This window comes from Sprattus sprattus (assembly GCF_963457725.1).
Source record: "Sprattus sprattus genome assembly, chromosome: 8".
Taxonomy (NCBI): domain Eukaryota; kingdom Metazoa; phylum Chordata; class Actinopteri; order Clupeiformes; family Clupeidae; genus Sprattus; species Sprattus sprattus.
Genome location: NC_137927.1, coordinates 21117793 through 21143133, shown reverse-complemented (window position 1 = coordinate 21143133; position 25341 = coordinate 21117793). Strand labels below are relative to the sequence as shown.

General features: G+C 46.5%; 3 protein-coding genes across 4 annotated transcripts in view; 2 read left to right on the top strand and 1 right to left on the bottom strand.

Annotated features, from left to right (window-relative positions):
- LOC308369189 (disintegrin and metalloproteinase domain-containing protein 19-like) overlaps positions 1-1913 on the top strand; it is a gene marked incomplete at both ends in the record, with an annotated part of 17580 nt that extends 15667 nt beyond the window's left edge. Inside the window, 2 exons of the mRNA XM_080843532.1 lie at positions 1-14; positions 1883-1913. The exon at positions 1-14 is cut by the window's left edge and continues 77 nt beyond it. Of these exons, the coding sequence (XP_080699658.1) occupies positions 1-14; positions 1883-1913 (45 nt within the window). The remainder of the gene's footprint in view (positions 15-1882) is intronic.
- A 2187-nt stretch (positions 1914-4100) lies between these two features.
- On the top strand, positions 4101-22610 carry tcerg1a (transcription elongation regulator 1a (CA150); the record flags this gene model as incomplete). Of its 2 annotated transcripts, none has more annotated exons than XM_080844051.1 (20): positions 4101-4243; positions 5489-5675; positions 7451-7585; positions 7696-7888; positions 8143-8337; positions 8816-9001; positions 10541-10674; positions 10868-10956; positions 11322-11485; positions 14122-14203; positions 14350-14470; positions 15825-15914; positions 16831-16949; positions 17253-17403; positions 19374-19535; positions 19889-20071; positions 20209-20388; positions 20625-20708; positions 21174-21274; positions 21691-22610. In XM_080844051.1, the coding sequence occupies 20 exons, from the start codon at positions 4101-4103 to the stop codon at positions 21890-21892; spliced, it is 2901 nt and encodes a 966-aa protein (XP_080700177.1). In that variant the 3' UTR covers positions 21893-22610. The 2 variants fall into 2 exon arrangements, with proteins under 2 accessions (XP_080700177.1, XP_080700178.1); XM_080844052.1 differs by having other exon boundaries at positions 4199-4243; positions 10544-10674.
- A 1133-nt stretch (positions 22611-23743) lies between these two features.
- gpr151 (G protein-coupled receptor 151) lies at positions 23744-24991 on the bottom strand (the record flags this gene model as incomplete). Its single annotated transcript, XM_080843531.1, has 1 exon — positions 23744-24991. The coding sequence occupies one exon, from the start codon at positions 24989-24991 to the stop codon at positions 23744-23746; it is 1248 nt and encodes a 415-aa protein (XP_080699657.1).
- Positions 24992-25341: the final 350 nt, after the last annotated feature.

Sequence of the window (25341 nt, the reverse complement as noted above, 5' to 3'; positions counted from 1 at the left end):
ATAACAAACCCAAGGTAAGACACACACGCAGTACGCACAGTACGCACAGACACACATGCACACAGCCGGTAAGACGCACACACAAGTATACAGACAGAGACACGCACACTCACACATGCACACAGACAGTAAGACACACATACCCACACGCACACACACACAGTGTGTGTAATTGTCTATGTGTGTGCGTGTGTATGTGTGTGTGTTTGTGTGAGTGTGTGTGTGTGTGTGTATATTTGTGTGTGTGCATTCTTTGGTAGATCTGTTCTTAGGAGGTGAAATCATATGATTCCAAACATTAAGTGAAATCATTTGTATGTCTGACCTCTGACCTTTAGGACAGTCTCTGCCCATCTGACGCCCCGTGTCCACGGAATGCTGTCGTCAGGCCAACCACCAAGCCTCCACCAATCCCTGCATATGCTCAAAACACACACACCATAAAGAACACACACTCATCAGAGGACACACACACTAAACACCCATCACACATTGGACCAGACACCGATACAACGAACACACAGAAGCTACACAGCGTGTCACCCAGTCCGCAGAACACACACACACGGCTGAACACACACCCCACACAGAGCCCTCAGCTTTCACACACTCCCAAGTCAGCCCGCCACACCTCAGTGCCCCCACCGCCAAACACACCCCCCCCTGCCCCCCCAACCCGGCCGCTTCCCCACTGCCTCATCTTGGCCAATCAGGAGAGAGAGGTGAGTGCCACGCCCCTACGGGCATGATGGGTAAACAGATGACCTCATAGTGTTGGATGTTAACAGTTTCACATGATAAAGGCTGGGGCTATACCAGTGTCTATGTGTGTGTGTGATTGTATGTGAGTCTTTGGATGTGTGTGTTTGTGTGTGTGTGTGTGTGTGTGTGTGATTGTATGTGTGTCTGTGGATGTGTATGTGTGTGTGTGTGTTTGTGATTGTATGTGTGGTTTAGATGTGTGTGTATGTATGGTTTGAATGTGTCTCTGTGGATGTGTGTGTGTGAGTGTATGTGTTTATATGTCTATCTGTGCGTGTGTGTGTGCGTGTGCATGTGCCTGTGTGTGTGTGTAGGTGAAGGTGTGTGTGTGTGTGTTTATCTGTGTGTATGTGTGTGTGTGTGTGTGTGTGTGTGTGTGTGTGTGTGTGTGTGTGTGTGTGTGTGTGTGTGTGTGTGTGCGTGCGTGCGTGCGTGCGTGCGTGCGTGCGTGCGTGCGTGCGTGCTTGTGTGCGTGCGTGTGATTCCAAACATTAAGTGAAATAATTTGTATGTCTGAACTCTGACCTTTAGGCCAGTCTCTGCCCATCTGACGCCCCGTGTCCACGGAATGCTGTCGTCAGGCCAACCACCAAGCCTCCACCAATCCCTGCATATCCTCAAAACACACACACCATAAAGAACACACACTCATCAGAGGACACACACACTAAACACCCATCACACATTGGACCAGACACCGATACAACGAACACACAGAAGCTACACAGCATGTCACCCAGTCTGCAGAGCCAGCAGAACACACACATGGCACCAATGCCCTCTGGTGGCCACCGTGAAGCAATGCACCCCAGCATCAGGTAAACAGTAACCAGTGCAGCTCCATTCATATCGCCAGTCACAGCTGCAGTCATTCTGTTCTGTGTCAGAGATCTCAGTTGTGTGCTGTTTCTAGTGTGTGTGTGTGTGTGTGTGCGTGTGCGTGTGCGTGTGCGTGTGCGTGTGCGTGTGCGTGTGCGTGTGCGTGTGCGTGTGCGTGTGCGTGTGCGTGTGCGTGTGCGTGTGCGTGTGCGTGTGTGTGTATTGTAAAGTGTGTTGGTGATATTCAACGTGTAATTCGAATAGTGTTTATGTGTTCTGTTGTCATGGTGATGTGTTACAGATTCCTCAAATATGTAACGGAGCGGAGTTGAGCTCCAGTTGCCTTTCAGAGAGATCGGCATTCTGTGTGTGTGTGTCTGTGTCTGTGTGTGTGTGTGTGTGTGTGTGAAAGAGGTGTTAGGATGGTATAAAGTGAACAGAATTGTACAGTCTGTGTGTGCGTAAAGTGAATTTAAGAGTGTGTGAATGTATGTCTGTGTGTATGCAGGATGCAATTTGTGAAAGAATCGATGCAATTTGTGAAAGAAAAATAATATCATTATTATTTTAATTATTGTTATTGTTTGTTTGTATGTTTGTAAATGCCAACTTGCTGATCACATCGTTTGAGTGAATCTGGGCGTTCCCCTCCATCAGAAGTACAGTAGCTTTACAGTAGGAGTTTTTGTGAAGGTCCTGGAAAATGAGACGATATCCTGCACTGCATTTTTTTTCTTCATTTTTCTTCATTTGGCTACCTAGCTAGCTAGCTAAAGTATGTATGCTGAAATAGACCTTATGTGCTTGGTGACATTCTGAGAAGCTGTGCTTGGTTCAAGGCCGATTGCACCAGGATCATCACAAAGCGTGAGAGTGTGTGTGTGTATGTGTGAGTGATTTTATTGTTGTTTGCACTATAGACTGTTCTCACGTAGCAGCACTTTACGTTATGTTTAACATTTTTATTTATACGGTCTATTGGTGAAGAAGCAATAATCACTAGAGGGGATACATTTTGCCCTCCCCCCAGGGCTAAAAAATATTTAGCCAAGGAAGGGATACATACATAGACGAAGAAGATCCCCCTCATACACACCACCTCTGGCAAATTGCACCCTGTGTGTGTATGTGTTTGTGTGTGTGTGTGTGTATTTGGATGGCTTGCAAGCATGGCGTGTTTTATTTGAGCTTTGCCTAGAATGGGACTCTACTCAGCACTGATGCTACAACACTGGTGCTAGAGCAGGAAGTCCACTAATCCTGCAATGTGATTGGTGCTGCAGCAGGAAGTCCACTGGTACTGCAATGTGATTGGTGCTGCAGCAGGAAGTCCACTGGTACTGCAATGTGATTGGTGCTGCAGCAGGAAAAGTGCTCTTGATCCCTGAGGAGATATAAGTGTGTGTTTGTTCTCTGCTCCTGCTCACAAACACACACACTCCCTCTCTCCCTACACACACACACTCCCTCTCTCCCTACACACACTCACACACACTCCCTCTATCTATCCCCACAAACCCAATCACTTGTCTGCTCTGCTCCTGCTGTCACTCAGGGAAGAATCCAGCGCATTGCTGGCAGCATGCCTCTCTGGGGCGAATAAATCATGAAATAAAATGAATTTTGAATTTTGTTACACTCTGTGTAGTTCATACGCCAACCAGTGGTCAGTTATTAGTGGTCAGTGGTTGGTCATTAACCCACCAGTGGACAGTGAGTAGGTAATCAACCCATCTGGGTGGGGTGATATAGGGTGTGTGTGTAGGGATAGAGGATGTGTGTGTTTGTGAGGTGATAGAGTGTGTGTGGGGGAGGGAGAGAGAGGGCATATGTGTGTGTAGGGATAGAGGATGTGTGTTTGTGTGAGGTGATATAGGGTGTGGATGTGTGTGAGGTGACACTTTTCATAGGTTTCACAGTGTTATTGTTCACTCCATGCATGCTACTTGCACTAACACAGAGTTATTTTCTATGTGATAACTTATTTTGCTTTTGTAAGCCAATACTTCAGTCAATAAATATAGTTGGTTTTGACTTATACGTAGCCCCCTTCTTTATGTTGTTACTAGACATATAATGTGTCCTGTTAAGGTATTTTACATCATACAACATTTGAGTAATAATAATAATAACAAGAGTGGAAGCATTCAAAGAATGCAAACCTCAGCCTTGTGACCTTGACCTTTGACCTTGACATCTGAAAATCTAATCAATTATTGCCATTATATTACCCAATCTCCCCACAAAGTTTGATGAGGGGAAATCTTTCTGTTGTGTGCTGCCATCTAGAGGACAAAAAGGTATTGCTAGATGAGTTAATCAACTAATCGATACAATTGTCTTTCTTAATGTACGTACCTACTGATGGGGCGTCTTAATCATTATCAGAAAAATTGCCCCCTGAGATTTTTTTCAGGATAATAACAATAAACTTCGTCAAAAGTACCACAACTTTCATACCTGTTGGCAGGACGCATCACCCTGTCGACCTTTAATGGTCTATACTGTGAGCCAATGAAATGGCGGAAATCGACGTGTGTCGTGAAACTGACCAATGCCATGACGGGGTTTCGACAGGAAAGACATCCCTCTCCAGCACACTTGTTTTTCCTGTGATGGCGGAGCACACAGAGCCAGATGGCAGCGGGTTCAATGGAACCAGGTGAGAGTTTTTCAACCAGTTCTGAAACATTTCAACGGCGCTTCAGTAGGCATAAGGAGAGTAGTCTACAAACTTACGCATTTCTGAAATAGCAGTCTGTTTGGACCCTGAACTCCATGTCGCATGACTGTTTATCTTAGCCCGGCGGAGCCTAGCATGGCTATGCTAGCTACACCGTTCAGACAGATACATGGTCGTAGCTGGCTAGCCGTTAAGCCTCTACAACAGTCCCGTGCAGCGGTATAAAGACTGTATTTGGGCCAGTCAGCACTCCTACCTCGCTAAACTTAGGATAGGTAAATAGTGTTTTGCATATATGAGATGGAATAAAAAAGGAATAAAATGAGCGGTCTTTTGGGCTGTGTAACCTTAGCTGGGCTGGGTTAGCTAGCTAGCTACCCGGGTCACTTCCCTTTCGACAAAATGTTGGCGTTTATGTGCAAGACACACCTTCCATTCAAGCGGCTTTGGTAACTGTTAGGAGGCTGTTTTAAGATGGCAAGTGCAGTTCCGCTTGGATACTGAACTCAGTAAAGTACGTTTGGCTCGTTATATCCACGGTGCAGCTCCCTGTATTATTGGTGGTGCGACTTAACCTGCACTTCAGAGGACGGGCACGGGAGACAATTTAGAGATGGTTCCACTAGCTGGGTGTTTCTTAGATAGAATGTCTAAAAGAGAAAGTAGCTAACGTTCTTTTCTACGGCAGGCTGTTACCTTTAACCGTGTTTTGTTAAACGTCAAAGTTAACCGATACCACAGCGCAGCAGGCAGGACGAAGTGTTGGAAACACCAAGTTCGAGTCCACAGGAACTCGTATATTAATGATTTTTCTGCAATTATATCAGGATCAGACGTCTGGCCCCTGTAGAGTAACCTTTTATTTACCTTTCTGCTGTGGACGTGTGAGCATGTGTACATTCTCATGACTAGAATATATCCAGGCTAGTTGACACTGGGCAGCAGCCTCTGACTATGGGCATCCGCCTCAGCATCAGACTATGGGAAGCAGCCTCAGATTATTGGCTAATGGACCCTGGGAGGCAGCCTCAGTTGATGGGCAGCAGACTCACAGTATGGGCAGCAGACTCGCACTATGGGCAGCAGCCTCAGACTATGGGCAGCATCAGACTATGGGTAGACACGGTTTTGGCAACACCAGCTCACATGCGGCGTGACTTCCATGTTCTGCTTCAGTCTGTTTTGTCTGGACATTTCTAAACTCCCCCCTCTCTCCCCCCCCAGTATGTCTCATCAACGTTTCCGTTGCCTCGCTCCACTAACTACGCCTCCAGTGCTACGGGGCCCCTCCCCTCTGTTGCGGACCCCACCTCCCTTTGCCATGCTGAGGAATCCGCCTCCTACAGGGCGCCCCCCCTTCACCATCCCTAACCACCCTCCACCCACGGGCATGCCTCCCCCACCACTACAGGTAACACACACACACACACACACACACACACACACACACACACACACACACACACACACTGATGTATACATACATACACAAACTGATGACATATACACACACACACACACACTGACACATACACACTGACACATACATACATACACACACTGATGTATACATACATACACTGATGACATATACACACACACTACCACATACACACTGACACATACATACATACATACACACACTGACACATACATACATACATACACACACTGACGCATACATACAAACACACACTGACGCATACATACAAACACACACTGACGCATACATACAAACACACACTGACGCATACATACAAACACAGCCTGACGCACACATATACACACACACACACACACACACACACACACTCAAGTTTACGCTTACACACACACACACAAACAGATGCACAGCCCTGTTGTACCGTTTAAATAATGAATTATACAGGGAACTAACGGTAAGAATGCAAACCTCTTAAGCAATGATATGCGACTGGCTTAATCTTAGATGTACAAGAGCATGTACACTAAATGAATGACCGCTCAAAAGTTAGCAAAGGTAACCCTATAACACTCGTATTTGTACATGCTAAGCGAGCAGTTTATGCTAAGCGAGTTCACGAACAGTAGCCTACCATCATGCTAGATTAATTAAGTGACAGTGCTCGTAACAATTATGAGCAAGCTAAACAATAACAATCACATAATGACAAGGTAGGCTACATGGACGCACACACTTCAACAAAGTGCAACATTCAATTCTGTTAAAATATTCCCGAAGTTAACTGCCACTCCATCTAAATAAGCCGTGAAGAGAAATCAAAACACTATCACATGACCAACGCAATTACCAAATATGGTCATTTACCTAAACATGCTCTGTCTTGGCAACTTAACAAATAATTACTATGGCCTTTTTAACAGGTACTGAGCAATCGATTTAGACAGCGTCTTTTCTCAGTAGAAGGAAAACATTCCTGCTTATTTCTATAGGCGCACGAGCGCGACCATGATTTCAAATCAAGTCACATGGCCAAAATTCCAGTCGCATGTGCGACCAGATCAGTCGCACTGTCAAGCCCTGCATACATACATACATGCACATACACACTGACACATAAAAACACACACTGATGCATACATACATACACACACACACACACACACTCAAATTTACGCACACACACACACACACACACACACACACGGACGGGTACATACATACACACACACACACACACTCTGATACTAATTAGATATCCTATCCATGTTATTGGGAGGACGTTGATAATTTACGTTAAGTCATTTAGCAGACGCTTTGTCCAAAGCGACGTACAAGGGAGAGAACAGTCAAGCTACGAGCAGTAGAACCAGGTGTAAAAAATAAAAACTACTTTACATAAGAAATATAAGAAAAGAAGTGCAGGAATGTAACTGTTGTAATTGCAAGTGAAGCACTAGTCGAAATGCCAGTTGGGACGGGAGGTGCTCTCTGAAGAGTTGGGACTTCAAAAGCTTGGCATTTCATTCCACCAACGTGGAACTACAAATGAGAATAGTCTGGACTACCGTACTTGCACAATTAGATAGCCTATCCATGATATTGGGGGAGGAAGTGGCTCCAGATGGTCAATGATTCTTTCATGTGAAATTGTTTTCATGCTGGTTTTATTAGTTGGTGGTCCTGTTGGGGTTCCATGCACCTACGCACACAGCTGCTGATGTATTTCCCCTCTTGTCCTGTAGAGACCGCCGTTTCTGCCTCCACCGGGAAACTCCATGCCGCCCCCTCCTGGTCTGATGTTCCCCCCGGGCATTCCCCCCACCCCTGCCCTCGCCCCCGAGCAGATATGGGTGGCCAACAAAACTGCTGAGGGCAAGGTACTGTTAATCATATGTGTGTTTTTAACTGTATTACTATAACACACAGACTCATGAGATGTTGCTTATTAGTGGTGTGTAGTAAGTGTGTGTGTGTTTGTGTCTGCTAGGTGTACTACTATAATGCACGGACCCGTGAGTCTGTGTGGGTTAAGCCGGAGGGAGTGAAGGTCATCCAGCAGATGGAGTTAACCCCCATCATGACCCCTCAGGGGGCAGGGCCACCTGGAATGTCCACCCTGCCCAGCAGCATCAGCCAATCAGTTATGGAGTCATCCCAGAGTCCGCCCTCCTCTCCCTCAGGTGAGCCCCGTCTCTCCATTCAGACTCCTACCACTTTGCCATAGTGCATTTGTTTACAGTCTTCAGCGCTGTAACTAACAACAACTAACCACCAAGGAAATGAGCATTTATTATTCCTATAACCTGGCAGAACAGCTTTAAAATAATGCCATATTTCAGTGAGGGTTCAGTTGGGTTTCAGACAAAGGCATTGTTGTCATGGTGATGTCAGTGATGTTATTGTTAATGGTGATCGTTTCTGATTGTTTTTCCAGCCGCTGAACCCATGGAGGTTCCTCCAGTGACCATGCCCTCCAGCACCATGGTGACCTTTGTGCCCACAATGACCGTGCCCACAGTGACAGCAGTGGTGTCAGGCGTCCCGATGCCCCCACCTCTAGCTGCTCCTGGCACCAGAATGCCCTTCATGGTACCACCATTCAGACTGCCAATGCCCATACCGCTACCTGGTGAATATACACACACACACACACACACACACACACACAGTTATTATTAGTGTTGTTGTAGTATGTGTCTGTGTGTGTCTCCATTAGTGTTGTAGTAGTATGTGTGTCTCCATTAGTGTTGTAGTAGTATGTGTGTCTTCATTAGTGTTGTAGTAGTATGCGTGTGTGTTTGTATCCATTAGTGTAGTAGTAGTATTTGTGTGTGTGTGTGTCTCCATTAGTGTTGTAGTAGTATGTGTGTGTAAGTGATGGCAACTCTACATCTCCTACTCGCCCATTATCCGGTAGTTGGAGAGTCCTGTGTTTCTACACTGAGTGTGCTTGTGTGTGTCTGTGTCTTTGTCTTTGTGTGTGTGTGTGTGTGTGTGTGTGTGTGTGTGTGTGTGTGTGTGTGAGTGTGAGTGTGAAAATCAATGAAGTCCTATGCTTATACACTTTGTGTGTGTGTGTGTGTGTGTATGCGCTTGTGCTTCTTTAGGGATGCATCCTGGCATGGCCCCACCCTTAGTTCCCATGATGCCCCACCAAATGGCGATGGCATCACCAGCCGGACTGGCCATCTCGGAGTGGGTGGAGTTTAAGACGCCGGAAGGGAAACCGTACTACTACAACAGCCGAACACGGGGGACCACATGGGACAACCCAGCAGCACTCAAAGACAAAGGTCTGTCTGTCTCTCTCTCTCACACACACACACACACACACACACACACTCACTCACACCGTCATACACATATACACACACACACACACACACACACACGCACACTCACACACTCTCATACACACACACACACACACAAGGGACCGCTTGAAACCATGGACACACTAACAAGCATGCACACAATCGTACACACACACACTCACAAGCGTGCACGCCAACACACACACACACACACACACACACACACACTCACAAGCATGCATGCACGTAGACACACACACACACACCCTCTCTCTCACACTCGGTACTGGAAGGAAAAGAAGAATAGCTATCTGGACACTTTTATAGCTTGACATAAATTAAAACACAATGCGCTGCAATAACGGGAGAGAAACCATGTGGCTTCAAAATAGGTGGGAAGAACACAACAAACCTAAGAGGCATTTGTAAGCACACAACCCTTCAATTTATGCCACAGTAAATTAGCAAGTAACTGTCAATGATAACTAGCTAATGTTAACTAGTTATAAGCATATTAGCCAACGTTTAGTTAACTTCACAAAGGGGCAGTCGAGTGTACAGGGTGTCAGCTTGGATAGCTAGCTGATAATTATCAATTGAAGCCTCCCGTTAGCCTAGGCAAATGTTCGCCAAAACTTTAAGCTAGCTAATGTTAACTAACGATACGGTAGCATAGCTAAGTTATACTAACTATTGATACCTAGTAATGTCATTGCAGAATGGACTATAGGACAGGCCACACATGACATTAAACAAGAGCAAATAAATTAATAAGTGATTGGTTTACAGTACATATTCTTGTCTTTTTGGGCAATTATTATCATCATCCTTGGCACCACTTTCCAGTGTCAAAACTAGCCGTCTAGCTATATCTGTTGGTTATCAGATTGCACAGCAATTTATATGAAGGATGTGTGGTTGATTTAGCTCTTAAGACCAGGATAATAGTTGTATTGTGCCGTCAGATCATTTGAATCGTCAAAATGTAGACTTGATATTCCCTTATATTTTTATGATAATACTGTTAATTAAGTATTGCCTTAAAATTATTATTTACATTAAATGAATTAGAATTCAGCTGTAGGCATATACTAGGAGATCTGTATATATCTTAGAAACTAATTGTATCCACAATTTAAGTACTGCAAGCTAGACTAGTATGCAGCTGTAGACACAACACAGGGGGTCCCTGGGCCTGAGGAGGGAAGGAAAGGAGTTTAATGTGTCGATAAGATGAACTACAAAATATGACTTAATCTAGACTAAAAGTTTCCGTTGACGAAAACTAGACCAAAACTAAGAAGGATTGAAAATACTAAATGTGACAACTAATATGGATTTTCGACTAAATCTAAAATAGCTGCCAAAATGAACACACTCTCACAAGCATGCACACACGCACCCAGACACATTCACTCACAAGGATGCATGCAGACCCACACATATGCAATGACTTGTTAATGTTGTACATTATGTGTGTGTGTGTGTGTGTGTGTGTGTGTGTGTGTGTATGTGTAGAAGAAAAAGAACAGGAGAAGGACTCCAGTTTGGCTGCTGCTGCTGCTGCTGCTGATGATGATGATGGAGAGCTCATGGACATGGAGGAGGACAAGACCAAGATGGAGAAAAACACTCCTCCAGAGATCAAGAGGGTACGTACACACACACACACACACACACACACACACACACACACACACATATATACAGAGACAGACACACATAAACGCACTTTGTGACGGTAATCAATATATAATAGTACTCTGCATGTTTGGTTCTGTGTAAAAAATACAGTGTGTGTGTGTCTGTGATGTCTCTGTTACATGTGTGTGTGTTTGTTGACAGGAACTGAAGGAGGAGGAGATGACTGAAGAGGAGAAAACTGCTCAGAAAGCCAAACCTGTGGCGACCACACCCATCGCTGGAACACCCTGGTACTCACACACACACGTATCAAACACACTATGCTCATACTCACACTCAGTCACATAGACCAGACACTGCTGATCACACACAGTCAGGCCAAGATACCTCACATTTGTTGTGTGTGTGTGTCTGTCTCCGTGAGTGCGTGTAAGTGTGCGTGTGGTTCTCTGTCTGTGTGTGTGTGTGTGTGTGTGCGTGCGTGTGCGTGTGTGTGCGTGTGTGTCTCTTTATGTGTGTGTGTGTGTGTGTGTGTGTGTGTGTGTGTGTGTGTGTCTGTGAGTGATTCCATGTGTATGAGGAAATGCCTTTCAGAGAACATACAGAAATCTTTGTCGGTTTGGTAAATAATACATGCTGTGGATTTTGCCTGTAGGTGTGTGGTGTGGACAGGTAATGAGCGCGTGTTCTTCTACAACCCAACCACCCGTATGTCCATGTGGGAGCGTCCGAGCGAGCTGATTGGTCGAGCTGATGTGGATCGGATGCTTCAAGACCCGGCCCACAAGCATAACCCCTCGCTGGAACCACCGAAGCCAGGTCAGCACACACACACACACACACACACACACACACACACACACACACACACATACATACGCAAGCACGCACGCAAAACAAGGTGAGCTACAACAAACAAGGAGAAATGGCGCCCTAGAAAACAGCATCTGATGAGGAGGGATTTTGAAGCAAGGGAGAGAGAGGTGTGTGTGTGTGTGTGTGTGTGTGTGTGAGAGAGAGTGTGAGAGTGAGAGAGATTGTTCATGTGTTATGTTTAAAGACATGATAGATTTTAGAATAAGAAAAAGTAGAAGAACACACACACAGGTAAAGCCAGTCTGCAGAAACGAGGCAAACAATAAGAACATCATAGGGGGGATCCTAACAGAACGTGGCTATACCATCACACCTGCTGTATAAATATTACAATCACACACACACACTAAACTAACTCCCTACCACACACACACATTTAGATTTATCAGACGCATCTGCTGTATACGTATTACACACACACACACTTTTATAATTTTCACATGCGCACCTGCTGTATACCTATTACACACACACACACACACACACACACACACACACACACACACACACTTACGTTTACGCATACGCACTTGCTGTATACGTATTACACACTAAGCTAACTCCCTAAAACATACACACTCTTAAAATGTACACGCACCTGACTTGCGATTGTTATACATGTGGACAAACACCCACCTTACCCACCAGGTGGGCATGTATGCATTTGTATTGACAAATGTGTACACAGCTAATCAGCATTCTTAAGTGTATAACTAGCAATAATTGCATTTGTTCTCTTGTAGCTTTTGTTTATAGTTAGTAAGTCAAACCTTCAAAAACCAGCTCACCACTGTGCTAACTACAGTAAAACCAGCTCACCACTGTGCTTTCTACAGTAAAACCAGCTCACCACTGTGCTAACTACAGTAAAACCAGCTCACCACTGTGCTAACTACAGTAAAACCAGCGCACCACTGTGCTAACTACAGTAAAACCAGCTCACCACTGTGCTTTCTACAGTAAAACCAGCTCACCACTGTGCTAACTACAGTAAAACCAGCTCACCACTGTGCTAACTACAGTAAAACCAGCTCACCACTGTGCTAACTACAGTAAAACCAGCTCACCACTGTGCTAACTACAGTAAAACCAGCTCACCACTGGGCTAACTACCGTAAACCAGCTAACCACTGTGCTAACTACAGTAAAGCTCACCACTGTGCTAACTACAGTAAAACCAGCTCACCACTGGGCTAACTACAGTAAAGCAGCTCACCACTGTGCTAACTACAGTAAATCAGCTAACTACAGTAAAGCTCACCACTGTGCTTACTACAGTAAAACCAGCTCACCACTTGGCTAACTACCGTAAAGCAGCTTACACAGTAAAGCAGCTCACCACTGTGCTAACTACAGTTAAGCAGCTCACCACTGTGCTAACTACAGTAAACCAGCTAACCACTGTGCTAACTACTGTAAAGCAGCTCACCACTGTGCTGACTACTGTAAAGAAGCTCACCACTGTGCTAACTACAGTAAACCAGCTAGCTACAGTAAAGCAGCTAACTACAGTAAACCAGCTAACCACTGTGCTAACTACAGTAAAGAAGCTCACCACTGTGCTAACAACAGCAGTTAACTACTATGCTAATGTAAGTTAACTAGCTAACTAGTGTGTGCAAAAATCTTTATCATCTCCAATCTACTGCAGTATTTCCCCAAAGTTTTGTGGCTGCTTGCAGTCTTCTCTTGTATGTTTCTGTGTCCCCTGGGTTTTCATGTACAGCCATATACATAGCATGAGGTTCACCAAACATGCAAGATCTTCTTATGATTTGTGAAAGATGAACCCTGCAGCTGCTGTTGACACTGCCTACCATTACTGGTCCTACTTTAGACAGGAAAGCACACAGAGGGTTCTAAGGAGGGTATTTAATATAACAGTTAGGAATCAAGGACCGTTTGAACCTGATCAAACTGCCCCTGTAACAGCAGTGGTGTATCCTCAGTGAACCTGATCTCCCCCTGTAACAGCATAAATATGTGTAGCAGCTCCTTCAAGCGACTAGACAAAGTAAAGAAATCTAGACAGCCAGAGATTTTCTAAAAGCGATCTTAACAGTGCGAATCCATACCAGCGACGCGACCCGCTTCCATCGCTTTGAGTGGGCGTGGTGTAGCATGTGGAAATAGCATACAGTCCTACAATTTTCAAGCCGTCAAAGACGACACCAAACAATCTCATTGGCCGCTGCCGGGGAAAATCGCTCCTCATTTGCATACGTTTCAACATGTTCGAATTTTCATCGGTCTCGTCGCCCAGATCGCTGGTCTACGTCACAATGGACTGGCTCCCGTTGAAATGCATGGGGTTTACAAATCGCGTCGCTCATAGCGGTGGTATGGATTCGCACCGTAACAGTTTTCCCAAAATGACGAAAGCTTAAGCTTAAACGCTCGTTCGAAAACCAACATCCTTAGAAGATGAAAGTTCTGCCTGACTCCTGCTATTCCGGTCAGGGAAACGGTCCCTTAAAATCTGTCTGCGTCTCGACTGTTATCTGCACAATTTGAATGCATTTAAGATCTGTGTGCATTCCTGCTGTTCTGAGTATCTGCTCCTGTTATCGTTGTTATAGTAACAGTGATGAAAGAGGAGCCAGAGGCGGGGCCATATGACCAGCCGGAGGAGGAGGAGCCAATCATGGCCAAGAAGAGAAAGTGAGTTCCACACACATGCACATACACAAGCACACACACACACTTACACACTCTCTCACACACACACACACATACACCCTACACACACCATGCATACTCCCACACACACACACACACTTCATCAATTAAAACCTGTGTGTGTGTAGGCAAGAGGAACCGGAGAAGGACCCAGCAGTGGAGGCGGAGCTTAGAGCAGCACGTGAGAGAGCCATCGTTCCCACGGAAACACGCATGCAGCAGTTCAAAGACATGTTGCTGGAACGTGGGGTATGTAGGCACGCACACCCTCCTTCACACACACACACATACACATACACACACGCACAGCCTCCTTCACACACTCATAGCCCCCTACACACACACACACACACACACACACACAGCCTCCTTCACACTCACACACATGGCACACACACACACACCCTCTCCTTCACGCACGCACAGACACGCGTGCACATTCAATCTCATACACACACACACACACACACACACACAGTCACACACATTCTGTTAGTATGTGTTGTCATAGGCAGGGCGAGTTTTGTTTATACCTCACAATTCATCCAGAATGCCCAGTTAAAAATAAAATGCACAGAAAACTTCATGCAACTGCCACACATACAAACTTACACACACACACACACACACACACACACACACACACACACACACACACACATATACATATACATATATATATATATATATATATATGCACGCACGCACGCTCCCTGCTATTTCATAATGGAAGTTCTGTTTCAACTTATATAAGAGCATTTCATGAAGGTGGAAGAGAGGAGAGGAGTAGAGGGGTGAAAGAGTGGCCTTTGCAGGTCTGAGGAGATGAAAGCAGATTCCTAAAGGCCAAACATCAAGGTCTGGACGCACCTCACACACAGCCTCCGACGGGGGGGGGGTGCGGTGCGTGTGTGTGGTGTGTTAATTAGAGCTTTCCAGGCAGTTAGCTGTGTGTGTGCGATGATAATTAATGTGTGTGTGTGTGTGTCGTAACAGAGGGGGGACCCTATCTGTGTGTCATTCATTAGAAATGAAACACACCATACAGCTCTCTGCAGGACACACTTTCTCTCTCTCTCTCTCTCTCTCAAGTTCAAAAGGGCTTTATTGGCATGAGTGCATACTATACAACGTTGCCATAGCATGTTTACATAAAATGCACAAGCCAAATTAACATAAACAAATACATAAAAACTATATGTTATAGCTGTTAACAATGTGGTCTATCTCTCTCTCTCACGTGTACACACACACACACACACACACACACACACACACACACACGCCATAATCACAGCTCAACCGAGCAGTATCAGAATCATATTCTGACTAGAATTATGAGTATGACATCATCAGGCTAGATATTTGTGGCAATACCCAGCCCTCTGCCTCAGGGTTAAATCACTCTCTCTCTCCCTTTCCCTCCCTCTCTCTCTCTCTCTCTCTCTCTCTCTCTCTCACTCTCTCTTTCTCTCTCTCTCTCTCTGTTTCTTCATCCCTCTCTCTGTCTCTTTCCCTCCCTCTCGCTCCCTGCCTCTCTCACTCCCTCCCTCCTTCTCTCTCCCTCTCTCCCTACTTCCCTCCCTCTCTCTCCCTCTCTCAGGTATCAGCCTTCTCTACATGGGATAAGGAGCTGCATAAGATCGTCTTTGACCCCCGCTACCTCCTACTCAACCCTAAAGAGAGGAAACAGGTGAGGCGGCGCATCAGACCACACACACACACTCTCACGCACACACATCAAACACAACTTTTTTGCCTCTATTCTCCTCTTACGAGGATGTGTGAGTGAGAGAGGATGGCCATACACTGCAAGTGATTTTTGCATTTCTTAAGTCTGAGTGTGTGTGTGTGTGTGTGTGTGTGTGTGTGTGTGTGTGTGTGTGTGTGTGTGTGTGTGTGTGTGTGTGTGATGGTTTCTGCTAGGATCATTTCTTGCCTGTTGTGTCAAGAAATAATGTATTTTACCAGGCAAATTACAAACATACCAGTGCTATACATGCTAATACATGTTACAAACAGAAATATAATGTCGCCTATATAATGTACATGCAGGTTGGCAAAGGAATGACAACATTCTGCTTGGACACTAGGCTAAAAATGTAAAACTAAAGAAAGAAACTAAAGTGTAGCATTTAGACGCCTATTTTTCAAGCATTCCGAGACGGAAGAGCTAGGTCTTTCTTTACTGTTGTTAGCTTGGTCTTTCTTTACTACTGCTAGCTAGGTCTTTCTTTACTACTGCTAGCTAAGTCTTTGTTTACTGTTTCTGGCTAGGTCTTTCTTTACTGTTGCTAGCTAGGTCTGTCTTTACTGTTGCTAGCTATGTCTGTCTTTACTGTTGCTAGCTAGGTCTGTCTTTACTGCTGCTAACTAGGTCTTTCTTTACTGTTGCTGGTTAGGTCTTTCTTTACTGTTGCTTGCTAAGATAAGATTTAATTACTTTGATTTAAACACAAATGTCCGGTTTAAGGATATGTTTTATGTCTTATGTTACAGGACAATTGGACCGGCAAGCTTTTAATTTATCATTTTACCAGGCAAAAACCTGGTGTGTGTGTGGTAAACCTAGACCAGGAAGTAAACCTCTCTGTTCGTACCATTCCCAGGTCTTTGATCAGTATGTGAAGACACGTGCTGAGGAGGAGAGGAAGGAGAAGAAGAATAAGATTCTTCAAGCTCGAGAGGACTTCAAAACCATGATGGATGAGGCCAAAATCAGCCTTAGGTGTGTGTGTGAGTGAGAGAGCGTGTGTACTTGGAGAGTTTGTGTGTGTGAGTGCGAGAGACAGACAGAATAGTGTATGTGTGTATCTTCCTTTAAAGCTCTGAGAGGCAGAGTGTGAGTGTGTATGTGTGTGAGGAAAAAAAGAGAGTGACTTTGTGTGAGTGAGAGAGAAAGAGAGAATGAGTGTATGTATGTGTCTATCTTCCTTTAAGGCTGTGTGTGTGTGTGTGTGTGTGTGTGTGTGTGTGTGTGTGTGTGTGTGTGTGTGTGTGTATCTAACAGTGGTTGTCTCCTCTCTTGCAGGACTACATTCAGTGAGTTTGCGGCGCGCCACAGTAGAGACTCTCGCTTTAAGGCCGTTGAGAAAATGAAAGACCGCGAGGCAGTCTTCACTGAGCACATGGCAACCCTCCGCAAGAAGGAGAAGGACGGTGGCAAAAACCGCCAGGACAAGGTCAGTGGCAACCTCCACATGACGTCTACACCAGGGGTCCCCAACCTTTTTTGCACCACGGACCGGTTTAATGTAGGCATTTTTTTCACGGACCGGCTTCAAGGTGTCATTTTACACGTCTTATTAGTCACGTCCTCCACATATTGATGTGAATCGATCAATTGCACCCGTGATTGCACGCGAGTTTGATAGAATGAAGCCCGGTCTGCTCATACACAAAAGCTAACATTAACGTTAGGTGGAGTTAATTTGCGGCCAACACCATTGTATAACGAACGTTAAGTGCATGAAAAATACAACTCACCATAACTCTGAATCAGTGCTTGGTCTCCATGTGCCGAAGCAGTTTTAAAGGCTTCATTGGCTCGTTTGCTAGCTTGTCACCACATATTAAACAGAGCAGACTTGGTGCGTGAGAATCACCTGTTGCGATAAACCCGTATTTTAAGTATGACTCCTGGTATTGTCTGTTAAAAGAAGCTTTCTCTTTTGAAGGTCGTAGGCTCCTCTTTTGCCTCCTTAGTTGGCCTTTTCATCTTTGCAAAGAAGCTCTCCATAAATGTTTTTGCTAGTTTGCGGGCTTATTTATTGAGTGACGCATCACTTGAACTTGACAAGCGTCTTGACGTGACAAGAGGCACAGGCGAATGTGACGTCCGGGAAAATCAGCACGTTTTTCAAAATAAAACACCTTTCAGACGCTAATAATTAATACAGCGGAATTGATATAAATGATTTATTCTTTCTGTGCGGCCCGGTAACAAATGCCTCACGGACCGGTAGTTGGGGACCACTGCTCTACACCACTGTGTGTGTGTGTGTGTGTGTGTGTGTGTGTGTGTGTGTCCCCTCCATGGTGTGGCTGGGTTAGGGTTACGCAACCTCCACATGACCTGTGTGTCCCCTCCATGGGGCAGTTGGTGTGGCTGGAGAGAGAGAGAGAGTGTGTGTGTCCGTGTCCATGTCCTCCATGGTGCAGTTGGTGTGGCTGGCCGTGACCGAGTATGGGCTTTAATTAGAAATTAAGAAACACTGAGAGACCTTCATCCCTTATGATCAGAATGCAACCTCCACAAAACCTCTACACAACCACTGCACAATCTCTATATGATGACCTCATGACCTCCACACAAACACTTCATGACCTGCAAGCCAAAGCCATCCTGCAACATAACTAGTTATGTTAGAATTAGTGAGAGATTTCACATCTGGAGGATATTCTGATGAAAGTGTGTGTGTGTGTGTGTGTGTGTGTGTGTGTGTGTGTGTGTGTGTGTGTGTGTGTGTGTGTGTGTGTGTATGGTGTGGGTGCATGTGGGTCTCTGTGGTAAAAGGTCACCATCAAACATTTATGAGTGAGAAATGTCAGGTGGGTGAATTGGAGAGATTCACCAGAGGAGGCCGCACACACACACACCTCAGATACACACACACACACACACACACAGCTCCGATATACTCTATATAGGAAAATCCGGTGGTTCGGGAGCTTCTAGAGGTGGTGACATCATACCCAACACAATGTGTGCGGTGGTCGGGGACCTTAGCCAATCACATCGTCCAACTAGAGCAGGCACTAAGATCTCAGCCAATCACATCATCACACTGAAGCAAGCATGAAGAGCTTAGCCAATCATGTCATCCACTTCAAATGTATTTGATCCAATTAAAAATTGTATTCAGTCTTTTTTTTGGACACTTGCCACATGTAAAGCTGTTTTTCGGTTGCCAGTTATAGCGTTCTCACTCACTACTGGACCGATGTCTGAACAGAAGATTCTCTTTAACAAATGAGATTTTACTCACCAACTTCCATTTTAGACACTTCACTCATTTAATCCAGTCTACATGTAACAGAGTGCCCGTGTGAGTGTGAGTGTGTGTGTGTGTCTGCATGCATGAGGAAGAATGTGTTGAAGTTGGCCAGAGCTAGAGTAAGGTGATTGACTAATGTGTGTGTGTGTGTGTAGGTGAAGCAGGACTTCTTTGCGCTGTGTGAGGAGCAGTGTGTTGAAGTTGGCCAGCGCTGGAGTAAGGTGAAGGAGAAGCTGGAGGAGGATCCTCGCTGCAGAGCTGTTGAGTCTCACACACGAGAGGATCTCTTCAAGGCCTACACCGAACAGCTGACCAAGGTGTGTGTGCATCTTGGTAGTAGTCCGCTACACACGCACACACACACACACACAAACACACACACACACGAGAGGAGCTCTTCAAGGCCTGCACTGAACAGCTGACCAAGGTGTGTGTGTGCGCATCTAAGTAGTGGTACGCTCCATACACACTCACACACACACTGACACACACACACACACTGACACGCACACCTCCCCAGCAGGGGTTTCTTAAGGATCCACAGAGCACCTCTCCACCTCCCCAGCACCCCTCCACCTCCATAGGTTGGACCCCTGTTGTCCTTGGATCTCAACTCTAATGTACATTGTGTGGGTGTGGTGTGTGTGTGTGTGTGTGTGTGTGTGTGTAGAACCCGTCGTCGGAGCAGGCGCGGGAGCAGGCCCGGGCGGCGCGTGTTGAGGCCAGTCTGCGTGAGCGAGAGCGGGAGGTGCAGAAGGCCCGCAGCCAACAGAGCAGAGAGATCACCAGAGAACGGGAGGTGCACAAGAGAGAGGAGGCCATCCAACACTTCAGAGCACTTATGTCGGATATGGTGAGAACGCGCACACACACACACACACACACACACACACACACACACACACTGATCACTAAAGAGAACAGCACAAGAAACCAGAAGCCATCAAGCTCTTAAAAGCACTCATGACTGTGAGTGTGTGTGTGTGTCAGGTGCGGACGCCAGATGCCTCCTGGTCGGACACGCGGCGTGCGCTGCGGAAGGACCATCGCTGGGAGTCGGCGTCCCCGCTGGAGCGCGAGGAGAAGGAGCGTCTCTTTAACGAGCATGTGGAGGGACTCGGCAAGAAGAAAAAGGAGCTCTTCAGGCAGCTGCTGGACGACACTAACACTGTAAGCCTGTGTGTGTGTGTGTGTCTGTGTGTGTGTGTGTGTGTGTGTGTGTGTGTTTGTTGACGTCTGTATGTGTGTGTGTGTTGACGTCTGTGTGTGCTCGTTTTATGCTGGTGTTGTGGGATGTAGCTGGGCGGAGAATTGAAAAGCTCCGTGTGTGTGCAAGTACATCATCATAATACATTTTGCGGAAAAGTGCATATTAAAATTGTGTGTGCGTTTGTTTGTGTGTGTAGATCACTTTGACCACCTCCTGGAAGGAAGTGAAAAAACTCATCAAGGAGGATCCCCGCTGTATCAAGTTCTCCAGCAGTGACCGGGTGAGAGAGACACACACTCATTCTCTCTCATATATACACACACACACACACTCTCATGCATTCTCTCTCACACAAACAAACACACACACACTCATTCATTCTCTCTCTCATAAACACACACTCGTTCATTCTCTCTCTCATACACACACACACATGCATTCTCTCTCTCTCACACACACACACACACTCATTTATTCTCTCTCTCATAAACACACACTCATTCATTCTCTCTCTCATAAACACACATTCATTCATTCATTCTCTCTCTCATACACACACACACTCATTCGGTCTCATACACATTAATATGTATTCACACTCTCTCTTTCTCTCTCTTACACTCACTCACACTCTCTCTCTAACACACATACACACACACTGAAACTCTGTTTTTTCATTTTACCTTTTCTCTCCACTCTTCTTCCCTTTCTTTAATTCACTTCTTCTCCCTCCCTCTCTGCACAGAAGCGCCAGCGTGAGTTTGAGGACTACATCAGAGATAAATACGTAACAGCTAAAACCGAGTTCAGAACACTTCTCAAAGAAACAAAGTTCATCACCTACAGGTTTGTGTGTGTGTGTGTGTGTGTGGGGGGGGGGGGGGGGGGGGGGGGGTCTGTGTGTATCTAACTATTGTTAGGGTGTGTTGCCTGAAACCAGTCTGCACTGTCATTAAATCATGAACACACCTCATCCACAAGAGGGGAACCAGGTTGCTTTTTGGTTCCACGTTGGGCTAGCCACGTAAGGCTGTGTTGGGCTAGCTATGTGAGGCCGTGATAGGCTAGCTATGTAAGGCTGTGTTGGGCTAGCTATGTGAGGCCTTGAACAGGGCTGATGGAGGACTTTACTTAGACTTGACTTAGAGCTAGTTGCTGACTCGAGGATCGTAACACTATGTGTATCTTTATCCTCTCCTGTAAATGTCCATCCCGTCATTAATCACAAATCCCCTCTCTCTCGTTTTTTCTTTCTCTCTCAGATCCCGTAAGTTGCTGCAGGAGTCTGATCAGCACCTACGTGATGTGGAGAAGGTTCTAGAGAATGACCAGCGGTACCTGGTTCTAGACTGTGTTCCAGAGGAACGTCACAAACTGCTTATGTCCTATATAAGCGAGCTAGAACGTCGCGGACCCCCTCCTCCCCCAACTGCATCGGAACCCACGCGCCGCTCTACTAAATAACAAACACACTCCACTCAGATTCTCATGACACACACACACACTCGTAGATTATCATGCCACATATGCAGCCACACCATCACTAGATTACAAACCAGCCAGCCAAAAACCCTGTTATTCATGAGCTATGAAGACACACACACTCTCACACACACACACACACACACACACACTAACTGGTGGGCAGTATCATGTTTCACCCATACACATACACACACTCACACTCACAAGCACTCTGGCATTCTCACAAAACAACTACTAACACCTGCCTTAAGAAAGCCATACGCCTGCCGTACAACCTCTCTCTCTCCCTCTCTCTCTCACACTCTCTCACACACTCTCACACACTCTCTCTCTCTCTCGCTCCTTTTCTCTCACTCTCTCAAACACACACAAACACACTTACCTTTCACAAGCTGTGAAATGCCTAACATTTTTTTTTTCCACACACATGCACCTGCCTTTAGAAATGGCTCAGGATAGGTGCCCAGCCGACATGGAGCGTGAAGTGTATGTGTGTGTGTGTGTGTGTGTGGGGGGGGGTGCATACAGATGCTGTTTTCAGTTGCTGGACCAATATCATCAGTGAGTAATCTCTCCCCTCAAAAGAGTACATGTATGGGCGGTATGTGTTTTGTAAATGAATGGATGGATGGATAGATGGGTGTGTGTGTGTCAGTCATTCATGCTCTACTGTAATATACACACACCTCTGTGTGCTCTGACGTTTGTTTCTTATCGATGATCTTTTTCTGCTGACTGCAAATAAAGTCAAAGTTCTTTTTTTAATGTTGTTTTTTTTATTTATTTCAGAAAAAACCACAACTGCATTACATCATTAATTCCATGAAGTATAAATCTACATACACACTTTTACTCGTAGGTGGTCATGTTTAGCGCCAGGTGTGTGGTAAACAAAACTGCAGGGCTTTCTGGGTAAACACCATGAAATCATCATATTACCCATGAACACACAGACAACATAGACAACATAGATTCCTACCTAAACAGGAACGTGGGAAGATACAGTAGCGACCTACAATGCTGATAGTGTTTCACTGAACACGTGAGGTTAATGTGAGTGTGTGTGTGTATGAGAGAGAGAGAGGGGGGGGGGGGTGTGTGAGTGAGTGACACTGGTAAAGATACAGTAACGAGTGTGTGCGTTACAATGCCAATACTGTGAGTGTGTGTGTGTGAGACACACTGGTAAAGATATATTAATGTGTGTCTGAGTTACAATGTAGATACTGTCTCACTACACGGCAGGTTAATGTGTGTGTGTGAGAGAGAGGCACTGGCAAAAAAAAAAACACTGGTTCCACCCACATGGGAAATTGTACAGCAGGATTATATATGATCTACACACTCAACACAACACACACACAAATACCACCGTTTAATGCACCACTATCCTACACCCACACACTACTTCACGCTAGCAAGTATAGCACAGCATTTGTACACACACACACACACAGACACACACACAACCAATGGGTTAGAGTTTGAATACCAACACACTGCAGAGAGCCTCACAGGCACACACTGACAGCTACTGATAACACTCTGTACACCACCGACACAAACACTCCCTACAACCCTGGAGGTGATACACTCTGTAGTGGTGACCAATGAGACTACACACACACACCATTCTATTCCACTCACTAGGAGGTTAAGCTCTAACTCATTAATGACATTAAATAATTAAGATACCAATTAACAGCCTCTAATGAAGATAATTGACCAAACTGGTTAAAGCAGCAAGTCTTTTTCTCTGAGACATGAAAATACAAAGTCCCTGTGAGTATTCATGGTGTGTGTGTGCGTGTGTGTGTGTGAAGGTGTGTGTTAGTTGGCTGGCTGCAGGTTTTCCCAGGGCACAGGATCGTTGCTGTCGATGTGTGAGGTGTTCTCTCTCTCGTGCCAGAACTGCTCCACGTCAGGCAGCACTCCATCTGCAGGGGGGGTGTGGGGAGCAGAGGGGGGCTCTGTGGGCTCCGCCTGAGTGTGTGTGTCCTCGGGTGTGTGTGAGCCTGCGGGTGGCAGTGAGGTTTCTGGGCGTGGTCGAGGAGAGGTGGGCGCGGTCGGAGTGTGTGGGCCGGGTTTTGGTTTGGCGTGGGGTGGGGCCTGGCGCAAAGTGAGCCGTCTCCATAGCGACTGGTATCCGTGGCGAAACTCCTCACTGAGCGCCAGCACCAGCAGCGGGTCCAGCAGTGATGCTGACAGGGGGAGGAGTTCCGCTGCCAGCCACAGGCCCCGCCCTCCACGGCCCCTGTGTGGCCACACCCACCACACCCACTGCGGGAGCCAGAGCATTGCCATGGCAACGGAGAGACCAAGCAGGGTGAGCGTGAGCTTACGGGATCGAATCTGCGTGCGAAGGTTCTGGGTCTTGCTGCCACGGCGACGGCTATGGCAGTAGGCGCGGCAGAAGAAGGTGAGGGCGAGTCCCAGCGGGCAGCAGTAGGCCAGCAGCGGGTAGGCGGGTGAATACGCCCACATGAAGCGCTGGGCACCCGCGGGCACCTGCTGCACGCACACGTGCGCCCCCTCCGTTCCCCCTAGAACTGAGTAGAGAGCAGCAGGCAGAGCGAGGGTGCCCGCCCACCCCCACAGCAGCAGCAGCAGCAGTGCGATGCCCACACCATGGACGCTCACTGGCTTGCTGGGATTGCTGACATAGCGGTGGCACGCGTTGGACATCACTGCCAGGGTCACGCTCTTGGCCGCCAAGCACGTCTGCGTGAACCAGTCGCTCATCTTACACATGAACCAGCCCAGCGGCCAGCTCACGCGGGAGAACGCCACTGCTTTAAACGGTACAATGAGCGCCAGCACGAGCCCATCAGCCAGCAGGAGGTTCAGAATGAGCGCATTGATGAGCGAGAGCTTCGCTTTGCGCGCGTTGCTGATCAGGACGCCAATAGCGGTGATGTTCCCCGCGAACCCCAAGACGCACACGACTCCGAGAATCACCGGAATCAGAACGCGCAGCTCAGCTGGTTCCAGAGGCGGCTGCGTGTCATGCTCAAAGAAAGCCCGTTGGTCCACTGAGCTGTTTCCCGCGGTTCCGTTTGTAACTGTCGGTGTATCCATGTTGTCCCAAATGGCAAAGAATAAACTTCCGAAGTTTCAGGAAAGCTTGTGAAGGCTTGGCTATGTTCTAAAAGTTGAAGGCGCGCGTCTTCTGGAATGCACAATCAATCGATAACGCTGCTCTGCCTCCTGTCAGCTCAAGAAGCTTATCCCCAGCAACAAGATCGAGGCGAGAGACTTTATAAAGGCACGTGTGATTGACAGCTGCCGTCCCTTACTGACTGAGAGCGTTTCATATCGCCTGTCGCGACAGCCTCGCGGGGCCAATTAAAACACGATTCCGGATAGCGCGCTCCACGAGCCTCAGTGCACCCTGGATGAATTAATGAGCGAAGCCCACCTCTGCGCGC